Source organism: Rhea americana, unplaced genomic scaffold (assembly GCF_003343005.1).
Source record: "Rhea americana isolate MKP2758 unplaced genomic scaffold, rheAme1 scaffold_18, whole genome shotgun sequence".
NCBI lineage: Eukaryota > Metazoa > Chordata > Aves > Rheiformes > Rheidae > Rhea > Rhea americana.
In genome coordinates, this window is record NW_028185927.1 from 3268087 (window position 1) to 3285540 (window position 17454).

At 36.7% G+C, this 17454-nt stretch overlaps 1 protein-coding gene across 1 annotated transcript in view; it reads right to left on the reverse strand.

Annotated features, from left to right (window-relative positions):
* Nucleotides 1-8148: 8148 nt before the first annotated feature.
* Nucleotides 8149-17454, reverse strand: part of STRN3 (striatin 3) — a gene marked incomplete at its 5' end in the record, with an annotated part of 36354 nt that continues 27048 nt past the window's right edge. The window contains 8 exons of the mRNA XM_085301665.1: nucleotides 8149-8586; nucleotides 8703-8789; nucleotides 11050-11157; nucleotides 12560-12700; nucleotides 12969-13136; nucleotides 13959-14080; nucleotides 15078-15125; nucleotides 15297-15472. Of these exons, the coding sequence (XP_085157791.1) occupies nucleotides 8417-8586; nucleotides 8703-8789; nucleotides 11050-11157; nucleotides 12560-12700; nucleotides 12969-13136; nucleotides 13959-14080; nucleotides 15078-15125; nucleotides 15297-15472 (1020 nt within the window). The remainder of the gene's footprint in view (nucleotides 8587-8702; nucleotides 8790-11049; nucleotides 11158-12559; nucleotides 12701-12968; nucleotides 13137-13958; nucleotides 14081-15077; nucleotides 15126-15296; nucleotides 15473-17454) is intronic.

Below are 17454 nucleotides of genomic sequence, written 5' to 3' on the forward strand. Positions count from 1 at the left end.
ACGTAGCAATTTTGGGGGGAAGTGGGAGGGCGGCTGGCCCCTGTGAGGCAAAACAGCTTCATCAAAACARTAGTTTCTCCTACAACTGTTCTTTACCGCTAATTGCATTTCATAGTTGTGTTGTTACATGTATCTTCTCTTGTACTATGTCCCCATACAATGCAAATATGTTATTTTCTTCTTAAGTCTGAAGAACAAAATGCTGACAGTATTTTAAGCCTTGATTTTAGGCCACCTCTTTAGTGGGACAACTAAATAACTTTACCAAGCTCCATCAAAGTCACTGCTTTATAAACGCAGTGATTCTAGTTTTTTTTTTTTCAGCATTTTCCTTCCTTTTGTTAGGCTAAAGGGCATCTTAGCTTCAGAAAACATTGAAGCCTTAAAAAAAAAAAAAAAAAAAAACTGAAAACTTCTCTGTTGCACTCAAGTGCCCCAGAAGGCCCGAGCACATTGCTGAAGGTTCAAGGTGATCTTCTTTCTTTGGCAAAGTGGCTGGAACTGACGCCTTAGCTCCTCAGCCCAGTAGAACCAATCCAAAGATTTACTGACTGGCTTTGGTCTGGACCTTGGCAAAGGGAGAAAACGCTTGAACAGCTTGCGATCAGCTGCCCTTCAAATACGGACGTGGAGTGTATGGAAGCTCCCACTGAGCAGTCTGTGAGTTAACTATGAGTAATTTTCCAGTCATATACGTCCATCAGTTGGTGCACATGTTCTTCTGCTCTCTTTGGCTTCAGCTGAAGGAACGCTAGGTCCTGAAAAGCTGCAGTCCCAGAGCTTAATTGCTTGTTTGGAGAAAACTGCCCACTATAAGTTTAATCTCATTAAGATCAAAATTTTCTTCCAAACAATCAAGTTTTGTTAGTGAAGTATTCTTGATCGGGAGCCAATTTCTTTGCCTGAAGGGTATTTATTGAGTAATGGGTTTTATTACTCTGAAATTTAACTTTACTTGTCTAAATGCAAATGAATGCTGTGTCTTTCCTGCTCCTCTTTACATCCCAGCAGTGGCGGGGTCTGCAAATCCCAGCGGCGCCAGCTGAACTCTGGCCAGCGCAGCCTGGTAACCGCTGCYGCACCGAGGGGAACACTAGTGCTTTTGCCAGACGCTGTTCTCAACAGGTAGACGTTCCTCACTAATCATAAATCAGTGTGAAGGAGCGTATTGTAACCATTGCAAATAAATTCAGGTATCAATCTAGAAATACATTTGGGCTGTTAGAGCCTAGGTAGTTCACTATATATCCCTGAAGTGTTTAGTTAATCAAGGATCTGCATCTTCATTGAGGGACGAAGGTCTGTCAGTATTTTTCAGCAGCTATGCGGTAAACGTGATGTTAGGATGTGATCACCTCCTGCAGGACGCAGCCCTGGCTTGACGCTGGTTTGCTAGGTGATCTTCAGCACTGCACTGATGGGGAAACGCAGCTAATGGTGTTTGATATCTCTTGTAAAACACTTCAGATCCACAGAGGAAAAAACCCTCCTGGAGTAAATATGCCAATGTAGAGCATTTACTAGAAAAGGGCATGTACAACCCAAAACAGCTGATAAAATCGCCAAATTAATAAACCAGTGCTCCTATCACTCTGAAAACAACAACAGCAACAAAACCCCCAGACATTTCACATCTTCTGCAAAACACACTGTATCATTCTGGTCTCTAAATGGATATCTAAACAGATGAAAGAAATTGCTAAAGAAAAYCACCACCATGGAAGCAGGATTTAAGTAAGTTCCCGTCAGCAGGAGGCAGTTTTCCCAGCCCCGTTATCTTCCCCAGGAAAACTAAGTTGTCAGTAGCTTCTGAGAGATCCGGTCTGAGATATCTCAAGGACAAGAGATACTTGTCTTTGGTAGCTCATTAGATGTTTTCCCAGCTTCCACTGAGGGTGGATACRGCCTTTACTGCTTAACTGCAATCAGACTATGATAGAACATAAGCAAAGGGGTAAGAAGTATTTTTCTGCCCTGGTGAATGTGATCAGATTACAAGGAYGATAGACAACTCGCTGCCAAAAAATACAAGTGAAAGACCACGCAGTCAAAATATTGAGCAAAGACTGGCAAAGGTTAGGAAGGAAATAACTTGAATTAAGGCGGGGGGGGGGGAATCACTTTACTAATTTACCACTACTTTTAAATGTTTGGAAAACTTAAAATCAAACACACTATACCATGAAAATCATTTTTTTTTAAATCAAAATCAAATTAAGATCTGATTTAMTCAACTCCAAATACAGACCAGACTTACAGACACAATTAGAAGAAAACGACAACGTCCAGGTGCCCGTTTTAGAGCAAATAACTGCTGGAAAAAAGTTTCCAACAGAAGTATACTGACATATATATACACGTATACTCACACATACATACATAACAAGTAGTAGCTAAATCAYCTTAACAGAGAACTGCATTGATTTTTAGACCGAGATGTAAGAATCAGCCACCGGAGTTATCAAACACACACACACAAAAAGGCAAAGGAGTAATTTAGGAAGCTAAAAAAAATAGCTACTGTTAGGTGTACAACTATTATCTAGAAAGCGATACAGAAATTCACGTAAGGAACCGCGCGTGTCGTTAACGTGCGAAGTCACTACCAAGCATCGGCGGGGAAAACCGCGAGCGAGCGAGGGAGGSAGGCAACGCGGGGGAGAAGGCAGGGCCGTAGAGCGGCCCCAGCSCCAGCGCCCGGCCGCTTCGGGAGGGAAAGGGCCCGGCGCCCGCGGGAAGCCGCGTCCTGCCGGAGGCGAACGCCGCGCAGGAGCCGCAGGGGCTGAGCGCGGTGCAGGTCCGGCGCGGGCTGGGAGCAGCCCCCGGGCAGCGAGGAGCGCATAGCTGAGGGACAGCAACGTATTACCCGTACCCGTCTTGCTTTAGGAGACCACAGGCCATAGGAGAAGAGCAGCGCAAGCCAGCTAACACTACTGAATGCGGAACGTGGACTAGAATTAAATACCTTAATATAACCAAAAACACTCAGCTGTAAAAGTGTCTCTGTTTAAAAAAAAAATCATACTGCTTTTTTTTCCTTTTTTTTTTTTTTTGTTTTTTTTTGTTTGGGGGGGGTGGGGTCAGAAAAGGATCCCAAGGATAAATTTGTAAATCCTGCTCTGGAGGTATTCTTCTCCCTTCAGGTTAAAACTTCTCCCCCAGTATATCCAAGCCAGGGATGTTGCAGAAGCAAATGCTTCTTGTTCATCAAATGAAACACTTATTTTAAGGAGTCCAGTAACTTTGTGAAAGGAGAATATTCTGCTTTAAGGGGGTATAAATCATATAATCATATATTTGCATTAAAAATAAACAACTTTTAAGATACAAAAAATAATAATAAAAAATCACTTTTCAAAGGATTAACTCCATTTGTAAAGAATGGGGATGCTTTTGGATTTACCTAAAACAGATACGCTTCCCAGTAAAACGGTTTAAAAAGAGATGTTCAACCCACACAGCAACTATCTGCAGCTAGCACAAGCTCACTATTAATTCATATCTGTAGTCTCACAGTTTTACAAATATAAAGACTTACAGCACTGATCCTTTAGACAGGGATTAATTCTGTAATAAATCTACTAATTTGAACCAAGTTAAAAAAAAAAGGGCATTAAACTTATAGCATGCATTAAACAACAGAACTACAGAAACTCTCCATGCAACTGAGGACAATTAAAAAATGTATATTGGTTATATCTTAAGATATTAAATGGGTAATTTAAAGTTGCTACTGGCTATTTTTTAGAGGTTAKTGACTAATACCATGTCAATAGCTTAGATCCCTACTGGTGAACATGAAACGGAGCCATGTGCCAGTAGGGAAGACCACCTTACCCACCCTTCCTGCAGCTAGAGGACAGCCATAGATGTGCTGTTGCTCGCACAACCACACACACGCATCAAACACAACCAAGGCAACAGTTCTGTTGCCAGACTAAACGCACTAGGACTGCTCACAAACACTGTCCGCACGCTAGCGCGGGCAAGGGCTGGCCTAGAGTGAGCTGCCCAAAGCACAACACTGGACGTGACCTTCCAGGAGGAAATTTTACCATTACCAAAGCAAAATGCATGGGAATTATTAAATCTACAGGATTAAAGATCTCCTAAGGAAGTTCTAGTTCAGAGTGGGGGAGAGGGAAAGCAACGGATTACATCTGTTCAATTTGATGTGCACGCAACGAAACGAAACTCTAACGCTCCAACAACTTCGTTTACTGTCTTCAACAGAGAATTTGAGAGCACAGAAGCGAGACGTTCAGTGATTCCCAAGAACAAAARCTCTACAACCTACGCTACCTCACACTGCTTCCTTCATTACTACAGATCTCTTCATAGTTTAATTAACAACTTTCTTGAACTCAAGTATTTAAAAATAGAAATAAAATGTTACTACATGCATGCTTTCAGAAAGTCCAGACGACTTCTCCAATGGGGCATCGAACCATCCAGGTGAAAGGGTGGGGGTTAAAAGGAAAGTGTACTGTCACTCTTCACCAAGTCACTCAACAGAGCACTAAGAGATGGTATTAAATACAGAATGTAAACCTTCGTCCTCACCTACACGTAGCGTTCAACTGCTCTAGAATGTTTTTTGAATTTTTTTTTCAATTTTTTTTTGTAGTAGTACAAAGGGCATAATGAAACCAGACACGCTTGAAAAGAAAGTCCTATTTTCATAGTGTGTGGCTCACCAAGGAGAAGAAAAAAGCTGCACTAGTTACTCCCCCAGCAGTACGAAGTACACGTCTTTCTTGGAAGTGTTGAGCATCCCTACAAGAACACCAGTTGCTTATGTGGGAACCATCTGTTTTTAAGACACTTTTAATGGGACTTCACAGCTAGAAGGGGAGAGTAGTCAACCCTGTGCGACCAGACAACCTTCCACAAATCTGACGTGGGAAGTGCTAGAAAAGCACGTAATAGTATGAATAAGACAGGACAAATGGCATTATCAGTTTTAAAATAAATCTATAAACATACAATGGGGGAAAACGGATAGCCTACAACACCACATCCTCAAGCCTGGAGTTTTCCCCACTAGGAAAATCCACTAGTTATCTCCTGGCAAGGTAAATGAATTCTTCCTAGCACTTTGTAATAAGGGCTGGCTTTTCATCACAGCTTATTATATTGTTTTTCTAAAGTATTTGACATCTACTTTATATAGAGAAGATTCTGGACTACCAAAACCACTCATCTGCTTAAAACAGCAAGATGAGAGTAAGCCTGTTACATTACCCATACCCTAAAGAACMAAGTAATAGTAGATGTGCTGTTATACATATTTAGATATTTTTCCACTCAGGTTTCATGTACAAGTCCTTTAGGTCTCACTCACAATAGAAGGAAATCAGTCCTTCTGTTGTTTTTAAATGAAGATAGCTATTTAACAGAGTCATTTTTTTCTACTAGCAGTTCTACAGCTCTTCTATTCTAAAAAACAGAGGTTTTAGAACGTTATGCACTACAATAAACTAAGAGTTACTATTAGAGACTTAGTATTAGAGATTATTGTCAATACTCAGTAAATAAAGCCTAGTTACAGCATTTGATCCACTATGTATTAGGGCACTAAGATAACCACGAGACTTCAGTTAAGGAAAATAAGCAAATATTTTTGTTTTTACCATTTCAATTTTAATACAATTCCAAAAAAGGTAAGTGTTATGCATGGCAATGTTTATTAAACAATCACATTTCATTTAAGCATTAAAATGCAGCAGTCTGGAAAAGCTGCCAGAAACAAAGTTTGGCTTCAGAAAAGGCAGTTATGAAATTACTTGCAATAAAATTCAGATACACTCTCTTGTCTGTTGATTAGTTGAATGCTTTAGACTGGAAGGAACAAAAGTGCAAGTCAGCTGAATGTTACTTTCAAAAGTAAAGTCTTAGTGTCCTACAAGTGATTAGTGAAAGGCCTCACCTTGATCTTCACGGTAAAGGAAAAAAAATTCCAATTTCTATACAATTAAAATTTACTGTACCACATTTAAAACAATGCAACATTATTACTAAAACAAAATCCATTTCAGAATATAACCGCAGTATTCAGTCTACCCTGGGCATATACTCCTGCGCCCCCTTTTTTAAAATTTAATTTGCTTGACCCGAGATACATTCTCATTGCTGAACTGGAATCTCGCATGGAACAATACAGTTAGAACCACTTATAGGAACATGTTCCAGGTTAAGGGAATTTAATCCTGAAGACTAATTTTGCATGACAATCTAAGACTCATTGCCGTATTTTGTTTCTGCTGATGCACTTTCAGGAAAGTGGCTCATCACAAGTAGTTGCTAAATGTTCACTGGTAGCTTTGCCTTTTTCATAAGCACCGCACTTACACAWCTTCTTTAGTGGAGAAGAAATTCTTGTAAAGAAACGGACAAAGGCCGATAGTTCGCATTTGACACAGACAAATTTTAAGCATATAAAAATGAATGAGTTTTTCTAGATTCAAAACAGTGAGTCAGCAGCAGTCTGAAGTAAAATGAGGGTACCTTTTYGGTTCCTAGCGCACTTGACAATCACCTCATACACACAGATAGCAGAAAATCGCTGTGATTACCTCTACAGAAAGGTTCTGTCAGCAATTTTCAAGTTGTTCTGGTTAAAAAARGAGCTTTAAAAATATTGTGGAAACATGTTCTTATACGTGGGYGCTGCTGCTTGAAACCGAACGGTTTGTTGACATCCAGACAACTATTACAATTTTCCAAAAGCAAAGCAGCTTGTAAGTATAATAAACAAATGATCATTTTGCTATGATTAATTTAGACCTAATTTGGTAACTTGTAGAATGACACTTTTAAACTGTGCAACACAAAATAAGGTAGCCAACAGTAACATACAGGTACACCATTTAATATTTATTATATGCATTTTATATACATTATTTTTCAACAGCTGTACTTTTGCTATGTGGTACAATCTTAAAAATTTGCTGATTCATAGTTTGTAAAACAGAAACCTTACAAAACTCATCAAAACTCGCAAACTGATCAGAAAAGTTTTGTGGAAGACTAGAAAAAATACTTTATTGTATTAATCATGCATTACACAAACAAAATCTTTAGTTACACCATAAACTGAAGCACATCTGAAAATAAAATAAAAGCAGGGAATAACTAGTCCAAACACAGCAGATTTATGAATCTTGAATCAACTACTTTTGTATTCTATTTGAAACGCAAATAAAAAATATTTTTCACTCCAAAAGTTCTGAAACAAGATTGTTTTTTGGAATCAACTCCACTCCAGTACTTAACCAGAGGAAAAAAAGAAATTCCTGGTTTGCAACTTTAGAATTATGAAATGTCCCATTTTTCGTCTATTTTAGACTGTTCAAAGAGTGCCATAATAGATATACAGGGCCCTTTAACACACTACATAAAAGGATATAAAGACCAACAAAAAGTGAAATAAATAACAATAGGCCATTAGCAAGATGGGTAATCCTTGATAAATAAACTCGTAAATACAGTAAGATGTACAAAATATCACATAGTGATAGGATGCCAAGATTAATTTTTTTTTATTTTTATTTTTAAGAGTTCATCGGGGGGTGTTAACCCCTCTGTGTTTCATTTGAACACACTTTACAGTCCTTTATTTATGAAGACAGTTATGCGATGATGATGAATTAGCATCCTTATGCAAGGACTTAGCTGAGCTGTATTAGGCAAAAGAAGGGAAGAGTGTGGTTACACGGCAGCGGGTCAGTGAGATCTCTGTGTTTTAGGGTTCTATAATGCAGAAAAACATTATCAATACAATCTTGAGCACTGTTGTGACAGGCTAAATATATAAAAAGACTTATAAAAACTAGAATTTTATCCAAACATTTTGTGCAACTAATGCTAAAATATTTTAAGTTAAATTTCCTTTTCTTTAAAGCAAAATAAAAGTTTAAAAGGGGAATCTGTGGCATTCAACTGATAAACAGAAGATTACTAAGAGATGAAAAGAAAGCTACTCTTGGAGCTCACTTCCCCCCACAAGAGCACCACATTCCTAACCCTAAGGCAGCACACAGAGTCCAAAATAAAAGTCTTTTGTAAGATCAGACTCCACGTTTGCTTAAAGACACCTAAAGAACAGACATACGCTCAGTTCATATCCAGTCAAGGCTACAAATACTGTTTTTCTTTTTTTGTTTTTTTTTGTTTTTTTTTTTAAATTTGCCCCTCCTCCCCCCCAAATACAGTAATTACAGTTAAATGAATGAGCCTGACGTTATTCAAGATGTGGTGACTTTTCACCAACTTAAACCTGCCCCACCTACRAGCCTTCACCCAGGCAGATCAGATGTAGTGTCTTATTGGTAACCGTATCATTGATGGCAGTGACGTATTCCCTCTTTTTTGTCCAAACAGACCTGCTATTATGATGCAGGTTTGTTTTGCTATGTCACACAAATACTTTGGCAAGGGCATCAGCTCCTGCACTGGCAATATATGCTTTTGATGGATGAAATGCTACATCATAAATTGATTCATCCAACTTTTTCCTATGAGCTGTTATTTCTTGCACACATGTCTTGCTGTCCAAATTCCATAATCTAATGGAACAATCATGGCCTGTTTGGGGAGGAAAAAAAAGGAAGAGTTAGTGTTTTTTTTTTTTTTTTAAGATATGTTAATGCATCATAAAAGCAAAATCTATACAGCACACAGAATATTTAAAAAACCCTTACTTCCAGACATTAAATAGATTCCATTGGGATCTACAGCTAGACTTGTGACAGCATCCAAGTGTGCAACCATAGAATGGATCATTTTACCTAAAAGCAAAATAAACAGTGAATTTCCTGTGAGGAAGTATTTTTAAATATTCACATTAAATGTTCAGTGCAATATAGAACAACACACACTTAGATTCCAAGGATATCCAAATGCTACAATTCTATTATAAATTATTTAGTTTTTACCATAGGCTCTTGTATAAATATGTAAATGACAACTTTCAAGGAGGCATTCACATTATAAGCATGCTCTTTATCCATCTTTACTGTAGCAAGGGCATGAAGACTAATCCTAAAATGACTGGGTGATGACCTAAATTCTTAGTCCATTAAAGGTTCCAGTAYTTGCCCACTAGGATGCAGTGTTGACTAGTTTCATAAAAGCAGATTTACTGGGTCATACCAAAGGTCCATCTAAACTTATCATTGCTGGGAGAACCGTGATTAGTGAATGACCAGGGAAGAAAATAAAAACATGGCAAATGTGACACCTGCCTAGAATATTCTCCAGCCTCTAATAACTTACAGTTCAATTCTGTCATGAACAAGAGGGGTTATTTCTATATTCAACTGCTCTTAACACATTTTTTCTCAGTGATCTTCCCCATTCTTTCCTGGAAATCACACCACCCATCAGCATCTTATGGTATGAGTTCCAAAGCTTAACTGCACACTAGGTGAAGAACCACCTCTTTCATTTTTGGAACCTGCCACCTGTTAYGGGCATTATCTGAATCTCAGTTCTAATTTTGGAAAACACAACTAGTAACAAATCATAAAATTATGACTAACATAAAAAAGGTATATCTTCTCTGCTCACTTGTCTCTTCTCCTGAAGAATCTTAGCATATTTAGTCATTCCTCCCCTAGAAGCTAGTGAAGACCTCTAATCATTTTTTTAAGCTACACTCTGAACCATTTTGATTCAACTATTTTTTTTAGATGAGGGAGATTATTATAATACAGAGCATGCAGGTGGATACACCAAGAACTCATGCAAAGGCACTAACAGATTCTTTTGCTGTTTATTCCTTTCCTCTCTCCTACCATTCACATTCATTTTCTTTTCTAAGTACTCGATTGACATTTTTATCCAACCTCTTTTCCTAACTCCAAGGTATTGCCTTAAGTAGCAAGAGCAGACTCAGGGCTTATAAAGTTTCCTTCTTCACCTATGCTTTGATTACATATATCTACATCAAATTGAATTTGCTCACTCTCAGTCTATCAAGATCCACAGTTYTTCATAGTTGGCCTTCACCTTTACTACCCTGAATTAATGAACACCAGTAAATGGCCAACAAATCCTGTCCAGATCTCGCAGTATATTGAACAGCTTCCATTACTTATCCATCCAGGATCCTAAAGGTAAATTTTGTGTGTCTCAAACATGTGTGGAACATTTACCTCCATCTTTTGCTTCCTGTCTTTGACCCGTTATTTGTTCAGGCAGATTTTTCTTTTTATTCCACAAGTTTGTTTCTTTAAAAGCCGTTGGTGATAGATTTTAATTTCAAGACAATCACTTCAATACAGTGGCCACAATTCAAATGCATWCATTTATGACAGATTAAAAGGTCTTGCCTTTTTGCTAAATAAATTAATAAAATACCTAAAACATAGGCTGTTGCAGGTGTTCTTACTGGAAGTCAACTAAGTACTTAAATATTTTATTTTATTAAACTTTGCTAGAATAACATGCAGGAGGTGACTCGAAGTGTAGAAAGCTGATGTTCTTATAATTATTACAAAGTTATGGCACAGCTTGTCATGACAACTTATTCTTTTTCAGTTTCTCTCTTTTCCAGAACTGCTTCTGTTCTCTATAAACTTAATTATAGCAGCTTATGTTTAACATGAGCTTCTATGACTATGATAAATTAAGGGTGTTTGGTCTGTGCCCAAACAGAYAGTAAGTAATGATCTTCACCACCGACAGCTGAAAAACATAACCTGATATATATTTAAGAGTTAAAAAACATGGGAGTTGAAGGATGGAAGAGAAGTCAGAAATATTCTACAAATTAGCACTTGGTTAATTTAAGACAACCTTCTTGTCTCTCWCAATCATTTCTGCCTGTTTTGAGAGTTGCCGAAGTCAAATGCAAGGGATACCATTATTTCACACAAAAGGTATTGAAGAAGTTTACAGATAGGAAAAGTTCTTTTTTATGTAGAACTATAGCAATAAATCAAAGTCTTGATCAACAGTAAGTTTTGAACAAATGGATTCTCCCTGTGACCATTCAGATTTACTTTGAACATATTCATACATGCAAATTAGGTTCTCCGCCCTTACCCGTTTTGTTGTCAAAAAATTTGATGTGTCTATCTTCATGAGCTGTAATAGTCACAGGAAGCGTGGGATGACTTACTACCCTGTTAATATGGTTATTTGATTGTACACCTGAAAGTAAAAAGCATCTATTTTCATCTGCCTTAAAGGAAGGGTAAAAGTTAAAATGCGAGCTATTTATCATTACCCTCTAGCTCATTACATTAAGTAATTTTAGTTAAACAACACTTTAGGAAGAACATTCATAAATCCCACAAGAAGTGAGTAATGTTTGCTTTACAGAATGGGGACAAAACCAGGTATATTTAGCCAACGTACTGTAAGGTTAAAGTTGCACAAGTAGTTTATACACATGAAAGATACTTGAAAGAGACAGAAAATAAATCAGGCCACAACTTCAGGGCAGCACTTACCAAGGGTAAAAACACTGTGGCATCTATAATATGTGTTTTAGCACAAGCTTCTTATATCTCCACATCAAGAAAAATATTTAGTTGGTAAACAAAAACAGAAAATCCAAGTAAATGAAGTCAACCTAATCTACCAGATTCTGTCAGATGCATTTATGTCTTATTCCAATTTAAAAAACACCAAAAGGTTTAGAAATTTTTTTAGAAATTTTTAGAATATTCTTTAAGAAACATTTTCTCTCTTAATATGCTGGTGTTTTAAGGAGTCTTCTCTTGCTTTCTGTGTTCAATATTTGCATATTTTATTTAAGAGTCTCTTCAATCCAGGAAATGTATTTCTCCAATTCATAACGTTATTACTCACTGCCAAAGCCAGTTTGCACAAGCCACCTATAATATGCCTTTTACATAGTTTTGTAATATGCGTCAAAGTGTTTTTATAGGTCATTTAGTACTGTATGTATTGTTACTAAGTGAACTGGACTAATGGGGAGGGGRGGGAGGGAGGAGGAGAAACAACTTGCATTATTTTTCAAGTCCTATTTCAAAGAGAGGAATGACCAGAAACAGAAGCCTTCATTTCTACAGGGAAAAGAAAATGCAGCTTGGAAGAGAGCTCCTCTTTTCAGAATCTCACCAAATATATGGAATTTTCAACAGCTCAGCTAYCTCTTCGTACCATCTTATTGGTATYGATGCAATTTCTAATCCTAAACACTCCACAGGAGAGTGTGTGTAATCATAACCTGCACACAGTTCTGTACAGATCTAATCTGCTTCATCCACTTCTTATTTCCCTGTCTTAATATCCTCCATGTCATGGCTATACAGTGAAAACTATAATATTCATTTCAACCAATTACGTAYCAAGAAAGCTTAGCTTAGAGAACAAAATTGTGTCTGTAACTGCTTTTAAATATTGCTAATCCACAATTCTCAATCATRTCAGTTCCAAACATCTTTAAGTGTCTAACCAACTTAAATTTAAGACAGGCAATTGTGCAATAGAGAAATCAAAATTTTTCTTTTAATTACAATATAATAAAATTTGGATAAAGGGATCTCATCTAAGACAGGTATTTAAAATGAACAGCTTCACTTACCAGATTCTGTCTGTGATGAAAGCATTACAACAGACTGTGATGTTTCTAAATCATAAATGACTGTGCTGCCAGTGTTAAAAGATGTAACCATATGAGCAGGGTCACAACCTATAAAGTCAACTGATGTAGGTATTCCATGCTCTAAAAAGTGAAAAAAATACCTTTAGAAAGACTGAAACACTTTTGAAATTCTTAACAGGTTTTAAATATTTGTTTTATACTTATACATTACTGAAGAAATTAGCTCCCTCTTTTGGGGAAAAGCTGCAGCCCTAGCATCATCCCTTTAAAAAGATCCTTTTCCTTTAGTACTGTTACCTAGTTTTGATAAACAGAGACAACAAACAGAGACTCTTCCCCAGCTGCATTGTAACAGATTTTCAAGCCAAAATCTATTGCAAAAGCTTACCTTTCTCTCCATTGTAAGTGCAAATACAGGGCATTTTTTCTGGTGGATTCCATAATCTAATAGTGCCATCTGCTGAACAAGATAGTAAGTGATTCTTTATACCGCTGTAAGCAAGACCCCAGACTGCATCTGTGTGAGCAATTAATGTGCCAGCTAGAACGTTTGGCTCTGGAAAGAAAAGTTAAAAAATAAAATCCTTTCAATTAAGAAATCTTAAATTAATTTATATCTCCATGTAAGAAATAAGTACCACACGAAACAGTTTCCATATATTGCAATATTCATTATTAATCTATCATTCTGTCCATCYGTGATCTAACGATCAGTTAATTGTAACCCTACACCCATCCTGTAAATACCAAAAAGGAAAAAACTGRAATGCAAGTAAAAGCTAGGATCCAACACAGATGCTTCTGCATGAATTTGTTCTATTCAAATAAAAGTATCTTAAATTAGTATCTTAAACAGCTTCACTGGCACAGACCTAGCCACAATGATAAACTAAGATGTCAACATTTATCTAGCTTGCTAACAAGTCAAATTTGCAGACTGATGGCTCCCTCAACCACTTGAGGAAATGACATTAAAAAAAAAAAAAAAAGACCCCCTTCCCAAAAATAACAGTGACTTCCCAAAACTAACCAAAATTAGGTTAGATTACACATTATTTGAAAAGAAATAGTCCTTCCCAGGGTGGTTCCAAGAAACATTTGTTTCCTCCCTCCAAATTTACTATCCTAAAGATGCCTGGTSGCAGCCTTTCCTCTATACCTGATGCAAAACATCTGAAGTAGTCAGCTTTTCACATTCCAGAGGTACTAAAACACTAACGCCTACTGCTGTTTGTACTCTGTGTACTCTGCTGACACAAAGGCAAACTTAAAAGCTCTCAAGGCACCCTAAGAGCAAAACAATGTTATTTCTGTTGTAGAGCAGGGAAACACATCCTTTTCTTTTAAAGGAATTATTTCAAGCATAAGAGATACTTACCATAGGTATCATATGGGTCCACATTAGGGCTAGGCATATTCCACCACTGAATGGTGGCATCAATGCCACCACTAAAACACTGTTCTCCATTAGAACTAATTGCCAATGACAATACAGGTCCACTATTGGGAGACAGAGAAAAAATAGTTTATTGGTACTGCCTACAGTATAGCAATGAAAAGCTGACTATCTATCAACGAAAAGCTATCTATTTTGAAAATAGAAAAATAAAACAAGTCAGTATATTGTTTCTCTGATAAACAACTTCACCTTCTAAAAATATTACCAAAAAATTTAAACACTTTTTAGTCTGATTATATAGCAACTCCCACCCCAAATTTTAAAGAATTGTTTTAAAATCCTTATGAAGACTCACAAGTCATACAAACCTGAACAATATTCATAATATAACAATTCATAACCTGAAAAATATACTCATAACAAATTTAACTAAAATTATCCAAATTCAGGCAATTCAAAGAATGCAAAAGTATTTCACAGAAACAACASAAGCTACATCTACAAAGGGTGAGTTTTACAAAGCAGCTATGCCAATCTAATAGCTAACTGCTGAAACAAGTGGTACCAGCCCCCTCTAAGCTATTCATTTCTCATCCTCTTCTCAGCATCGACAAGCACAAGCAGTATCACAAAGCAAAGTGTGGATCTACTCCTTCGGACACTTAGTTACTRAAGTCAGGCTTAACTGTATTGTAAAATCATACTCCAGAAATCAGAAGGCTGGCTAATCTGAAAGGCCATGCTTGGAGTATAATATAAAGGAGTTGACTGCTGACTTGTTGTTTAAGTGCAAAGAGCACTTAAAAGCAAAATAAAAATATGTACTTGAAGCTAGTTGAACCTGCCCTGCATTCAGCCAATGTTTTTTCCCCACTGATGATTGCATCTGTACTTTTCTTTTCTCAAACACCTGTATCTGAAGGCTACTACATAAAAATATCTATTAAATGTCACTTYATAAATACCTACGATAAAATACCGTGGACTTTGTCTACAGGATGTGAAAATATGATAGATCTATGTTTAAGCAGAGATGGTTTATGAATCCATGAGATATAGCAATACATTTATCAAGCATTAATTCCATCACACACTTACATGTGGGCCCTAAATGTGTAGATAGGTTCTACATCTAACGAGGCACTCCTGAAAGAGAGAGGAAAAGTCTTTAYACATAGGGTGGAGGGAAAACGGGTGAAGGGGAGGAGTGGGGTGGAGGTGTTGAAGAAAGTCCATTGAAAAACTCTATAAAAATATTTAAGAGTTTAATCAACTGCAAAGGCATTTAAAGCACAATTGGTACACCCATACACTTACTTTTTGGCAGGAACTGTTTTCTGCAAATTCCAAAGTTTTAGAGTATGGTCCTCAGAGGCTGTAACCAGCACAGGCTCTACAGGATGAAAAGCTAATGCCCGCACTCCATCAAAATGACTGCGTAGCGTATACTTGGGGTTCCATGTCTTTCGGAAGGCATCTTTATTAGCTGGCAGCTTTAAAAAGAAAAAGRAAGGAGTGATTTTATCTTGGGTTTAAAAATATGTATAATATGTATAATACTTGAAAAATATTATTAGAAGAAAATACACAAATTTAATTCAGCTAATACATGTTCAATCTTGAAATCTACATTTTTCTATATGTATCTACATATCTATCTCTGGAAGGCAAGATATGCTACAAGCCTTTTCTATTGTAATAGTTTCTTTTACTCYAAAGTGAAACGGAGTTGAGCATACAAACAAGAAACCTTGATTTTCAGAAAAAACGGTTTTAATCCTGTTATGCCATGATACTATCATTCTTTTTCCTTGAAGACAGACACGGGTTTCACTTTTTATAATGCTTTCTGCACCCATGGAAGAGAATACAACTGTCAAAAGCTCATTATCACTTAAACATAATAAAAATAAGCTTCAGGTTATCACTAGTGAGTGATCCTCTTCAGATGAATACCTTGATTAAGAATGACAGGAAATAAGAAACAAGCTTAACTCCTGAATACACCTAAATGTTAAGACACGTACAGAGTAACAGTTAATCTGAATCTTTACATTTGTCATTGTTTCAAACTGAACATTAAATATTCTCTAAAAGCCTTTTGTGTTTTAAATATATTTGTGAGGTAATAATTTAAATACTAAAGCAATACATACAATCTTTACATTTACATATTATGAAAATCCAGTTTGTAYTCTTAACCTGAAGACCACATAGACTGAAAGACAAGTTAGCACTGCTTAATATTAATACTAGACAGTTCAAAAAGAAGTAGTAGTCAGAAAAACCTCAAGCTCTTCTAGTGACTGCAAGGGAGACTAATTTAGAGCTCTGAATATCATAGGGAGAGAGTAGAGAAGACCCTTCAAAGACTACCTCCCACTTGTCTTATACCTCTATCAAAAGGAAAATTATACATGTAGGTACTTTTTTCTTCCTCTCAAGTAATCATACAGGAAGTATAGAAAAATGACCTTAGGAAGATACCAAAACTTAGCCAGCTAAAAATGAGTGGAAACTAACACTATCTTCTGCTTTACTCACTTCAAGCTATTCACCATTTACTTGTTAAAGCAGTTCTCAACTGTAAGCAGGCATCTCTTTCAGTATCCTRAGCTACTTTACTTACAGCAATTCTGTAAGTAGATTAAAACCTCCCATATCTCATCAAAACCTGGTACTTTTTAACTGCTAGTACTTAAGACCATATATATATATCTCAGATCATATGCTGCAGTATTCTTAAGCCAAATTCCTTTCTTGGACTGAATTACCACTACTCATTCAAACTAAACTTAATTCTATCCAATCAAAGTAAACAAGAAAGCTCAAACAATAATAGAATTTCCTGTTTAAAATTACAGATGGGTAGAGAGTTTCTTCTTCCTTATGTAAGTTTTGTTTTGCCTAAGTGACAACTATGTCAAATTCAGACCAAGCAACAGAAACTTGTTATTCCAGATGTATAACCTGGGTATTTTTTTTCTTTTAAATATCAAACAACAGATACATTTCATAAAACAGTTTGTTTCCAACCTTTGCTCTCTACAGTATATGGAATACTGCAGTATCTTTAAAGTTTAGAACAACACTGCATATTATACTCAAGCTTCATAGGAAAAAGAATCATCTTTTGTTTCAGAGAATGTAGTAGAATTCTGGAGATCTGCATTAAACTTAAATATGCTGCCTTGGATGGAGTCTGTAATTCACCTCCCTGTCTAAAGTGGATTAAGAGAGGGAAAAAAAAAAATTCTATTTAACAGACTTTCCYAACATTTTTAGAACGTATTCATCCACCAGCTAGCCCAAACTGCCTCATACTTATGTGGTGATCTGAGGTTTAGAGAAATTAAAGCCAAACATCTGAAAAAGCAATAACTAATTATAGCACATGCTGTTATGTCCCAGATGATTCTTTGGATGTGATGAGCAACCACAACACACTGAGTTCAGTTACGGCTGTGATGAACAA